The 4785-nt window shown below is 37.1% G+C and overlaps 1 protein-coding gene across 3 annotated transcripts in view; it reads left to right on the top strand.

Annotated features, from left to right (window-relative positions):
* LOC107674045 (uncharacterized protein C14orf80 homolog) overlaps positions 1–4543 on the top strand; it is an 11908-nt gene extending 7365 nt beyond the window's left edge. For 2 of the 3 annotated variants that reach the window (XM_016467907.1, XM_016467905.1), the window contains exons 7-8: positions 2592–2798; positions 3948–4543. In XM_016467907.1, coding sequence (XP_016323393.1) covers positions 2592–2798; positions 3948–4310 — 570 coding nt within the window. In that variant the 3' untranslated portion in view covers positions 4311–4543. The remainder of the gene's footprint in view (positions 1–2591; positions 2799–3947) is intronic. The other variant, XM_016467908.1, reaches the window with a different exon arrangement.
* Positions 4544–4785: the final 242 nt, after the last annotated feature.

Raw genomic sequence — 4785 nt, 5'->3', positions numbered from 1 at the left:
ATTATACATACTCTTTTGGTTTCTGTACCCAATATTTAAAAAATTTACAAATGCAATAAAAATATTGGTATCTGTACTCGGTATCGGCAAGTACCAAAAATAAAAGTATCAGTATCGGGCGAGTACTGGAAAAAGTGGTATCGGTGCATCCCTAATATATACATAATAAATATACACAGAACACACATATATATTATGCAAACAAAAACTTTTATTTGGGATGCGATTAATCGTTTGACAGCACTATAAAATACACAAAGTTTAAATAAAGTAATCAGCAAACACTGTGGAACCAAATAAATAAGAAACGAATGTTTAAAAAAAACTTCCAGTCAATAGGCTTTTCAAAATCTAAAATATTGCCAAACAGGCGCCTTTGTGTTTCCTTTCTAAACAATCTTCAGCCATCGTCATGTCTTTCTCACCTCACTCTTGTCAGTCAGCTCGACTCACTCTCCTCACGTGATAAATAAAATCTGACTCCTGCTCGGTAGTGCACTGTCGTTCGCGCACTGTTCGGCACGCTGCATTGAGTGTTTAGTTTTTAAAAGTGTCTGTCCTCTAACTGAACTAGGCTAAATTATTTTTGTTACTATAAAAAAATCTAAACGACGGTGGGGGGCGGTGCCGCAGTAGGCAAATGATGTAACCAATAACGACGTTTTTATAACCGAAAAAAACGTCTATCGCGGCAAGCCTACCAGACAGATGTGTGAGATTTTCAGCACCACCAAATTCATTTACTCTGAAAAGTTACCAATGACACTAAATCTAATATGTATATTACCCTACAGTTGTTTGAGAGCCAGACTGCCGGTCTGCAAGCAGTAACCTTGCCTAGCTTTGAGTTGTCACTCACAGTGATGCCCTGGCACTCCAGGACTCTGAATCTGGCAGACAAGAGCCCTCACTCACACTGGCACCTCTCCAATTTGAAATGAAGTTATAAAGAAGTCTCCTGCTAGCAGAAGAGGGTCCTGAGCACTTGGCAGGGGCTTCATTTTTCACTCTCAGTGTGCATTTTGAAGTAAAAAGGGATGTTTTAACTGCTATTCAGTAAGAGTGGTGAGCTCATGGGTGTCTTTGAGTTGGACAAATGGAGGAGGGCTTTTTGTTTTCCCACTTCCAGCACATCATACTATTGAAATTATTACTTTTTCTATGGTTCTTTTATGTTGAGCCTCAATATAAGTCGATATGAGATGCACAATCAGAATAAAGCGCATTGTGGGGTTTCAATGAATTATAATATCCTCTATCAAATTGAGTTGTGGAAATACTCTAAACCCCGTTAATTCAATTTTTGGAGCCTTTTAGTGAGAAATTCAATCTAGACTTTTGAAACACAGACAAAAGTTCCCCGGTCCAAAGAACAGGAAGAAGGGGAATGGAAATCAAATAGCATGCCCACTGCATCATTGGGAAATCTATAGCTCTTGATGAAAGCCAAATATTTTGTGGATGGAGTGCTATTTGGGCAGGATTGTTTTGTCACCGTCCACACAAGGGTGATGGAAGCAGCTCTTAAGCTTCAGCTATTGGTTGAGCTGCTGTTGATTAGCACAGGTTCTTAAAGAATTGATTTTCTTTGCAGGTACTTGCACAAAGTCTGACTTTGAGCGAACTGGATCATCTACCCAAAACACTTTCACTGAGTTATTCTGAAGTGTCGGGACATTTTGTAGCTGAACTGTTTTAACAAGAAAACGATCAGTGGTGCTTGCTGTTATTATTGCTCATACGTAGGGCTATTAGTTTATTTTAAACTCCTTAAGGCCTGTTCACACATTTTAACCTTAACTATAACTGTAAAGTTTTAGTAAACCTCTTCAGCGACCAACCACTCTCATGAAGCACTGCAAATTACATAACATAATCATTGCCCCAGTCTCAAATTAAATATTTGTATTCATATGCACATTCTGCAATAAACTTGAAATGGATTGTTTGTATATACATAAACTACTTAAATAAATAGTTATATTTTTCTGTCGTTTTTAATGTTATTGTCATTCATAGAACTTCATGGGATTTATTGTATCTTTATTTACACAGCATTGTGTTTTTATTTGATTCTTCAAGTACTTTTTTTCTTTAAATCAATGTTTGTAATGTTGTGATTCACCCTGTAACTGGTTGGTTTGGCTCTTGACTTATAATGTTTTAACTAAGTCTTTTCTTTTTTTTAAATCCCTATGGGATTTCTGGTAAACACTGAGAAACTGGCCGGGCACTGTTGCACTTTAATTCAGTGTGTTTCAGAACAAAATAAACAACATACAGTAGGTCTGAAAACACCCTTTTCATTTTTCGCATAGCTAAGCACCACTCATTTTCCTCAGAAAGAGTTAAATTATGATTGATTGCACATTAAAGAGAAAGCTGACAAAAACAAACTACACGGTATGCATGTTCTGATTGTAAATAAGAACTAGCAGAAAACAAAGTCAACTGATAGCTCTTTAGTAAATGAATCCAAAGACTATATAATTATTTTAGCAGAGCTCGCTGGCATGGCTTGAGCACAGTACATCTCAATTGTCTCAGAAGGGGTCCTGACCTGTTGCACTTATGCCTTTGTCTCTATGCAGGACAGCGTGATCGACAGCTCCCTCGTTGATGCGTCCGAGGTCGATCCTGCCGATTGGCCACCAGGGGATCGGGCTGTCACGGTGAGGTGTCCCCACGGAGACGAGACCAGGAGAGCAGTCAGACGACTTGACAAGATGTTGCTAAGGCTGCAGACAGAACTGAGAGCCAGAAGAATAGAGCAGTCCACTCTCACACTCACCTCACAGGTAATGACCAGCCAGTAGGTAAGATCCACCCACATAAGTGCCGATGGGAAGGCTTCAACATATAATAAGGTTAGGATTTCACTGCCTGAAGTTGATAAAGTTTTCAAATTCAAGCGCTGTCAGTTTTGGTGCTTGAGATGTTGACAGTCTTAAGTTTTAAGATTTATATAAACTCAGTCCCACCACATTGATATGTTCATCACATCATCCTTTATTTCCTGTTACCTTCCAGTTTAGAGTTTTTCGAAGTACTTTTATTTTACATAGAATATTGGCAAAGCAGCAGTATGAGTACATAAAAAAGAAACACATAAATATATTTTATTTATAATAAAATAAATTATTAATTATTATTAACATTTTATTTATTATTATTAATAATTATATGCTCATATTACTAATAATTATTGTAGTATTTAGATAATTGTTTAATGACTTATTATAAATAATAGTAACAATAATAATAATAATATTTATAACAATAATAATAACTTATTTTTATTATTATTATAACATAATATATTACTATTATTATTATTATTAATAATAATAATAACAGGTCTTAAAACAATGATCTAAATACCATAATGACCATAATTAAATTAATAATAATAATCATCATTATTAGTATTCCTTTTCTTTGGGTTTCCATAGGCACCAATTCCTAATTTGTTCTGTGCATGTGGAACTTTCCTCATCATGTTTTATTATTACCTGTTCAAAGGTTCTTCCAGCAGATTCGAGAGATGTTTTAATATCTCTGTAATTAGGGAGGATAGTGCTTAAAGAATTATAAAAACTAGGTCATCTCATCATTGCATTCTTTTATTACCTGAATAAATTACACTACATTGTAACGTGGTTGGTGCGGTGGATAATTAGTTGGTCTTTGTGATGTGGTCTAACCTGTTATGATAAATGACCGCCTGCCATAGCTGAGGTCTTATTCTCAGACTGAAATTTCTTCATGTCAATTCTAAACACATTCCTAGTGATGCAAGAGATATACACTGACATATCTACTCCCATGTACTTGATTATCTGGGTTACCGCAATACCTTTCTTTTTGATATTAGTATCCATTTGATGTTTGATCAGTATTCCAGTCTGTTGAAATCATTAGTCTTAGCAAGCTTTAGTTCTCATTAGGGGGGACGTCAAGGGGCTTCTCGGCTTTCTGAAAGTCAGAGAATGAAGGTGGAGAAGAAGGTTTCAGGCTATTTAGAGGGTCTCCATCTTACTAACACCTCCGCAATCACATCAAGAGGCTTTTTGCCATGTCTCCAGCATCCACAGCCCACAAAGCCACCTCACAGGTTCCACACCAGAGAACCTGGCCTGGAAGTGACAGCTGGGAAGCTCCAGGCATCGACAGCTCTGGACGAGCTGAGGGAGAGGGAGGCTGTACTGCAGTGGCAGCTGGAACGATTGAGGCAAAGTATGAGAGTGGAAATGCAGAGACAGGCCAGCACAATGGAGCGGATGGTTCTCATCCCACCAATTAAGAGATAAACACACTTTTTGTGTCACTGTATGCACTGGGATCTGGACAGTCTGCATTTTGAGTCCCTAAATAAAGTGAACATATTCGTGTTTTGGTTTTTCGCCTTTTCTGTGGAATTAAAACTCAAACTTATGAACGTTCTGCATTAGAGAATGTTTTGTAATCAATTTTTATGTATTTAAAAATGACTGCCGCTGTGTCAATGTCTGTGTGCATGGAAAATAAAGAAACTTCAAGGCCATTTTGTCTGTACTTGGATACTTACACTGAAAAAATATTATTTTGACTACTGAAATGCATCAAGCCACACTCTGAAAAACAAGTCCAATGATTCCGACTCAAGCAAATGGCTAACCTCTGTACTTCCGTGTACTTTGCGGTGTGCTAGAGAAAATGGAAGACATTTGAAATCATTTTTTTTTAATGCATGCCACTTATACAGGGAAGAACAGCCTGCAGTTTCCAAAGTAGGTCATTCTTTCT

The sequence above is a fragment of the Sinocyclocheilus anshuiensis genome, unplaced genomic scaffold, assembly GCF_001515605.1.
Source record: "Sinocyclocheilus anshuiensis isolate Anshui unplaced genomic scaffold, SAMN03320099.WGS_v1.1 scaffold544, whole genome shotgun sequence".
NCBI lineage: Eukaryota > Metazoa > Chordata > Actinopteri > Cypriniformes > Cyprinidae > Sinocyclocheilus > Sinocyclocheilus anshuiensis.
Note: the sequence above shows the minus strand (reverse complement) of the source record. Positions and strands in the feature narration are given on the sequence as shown.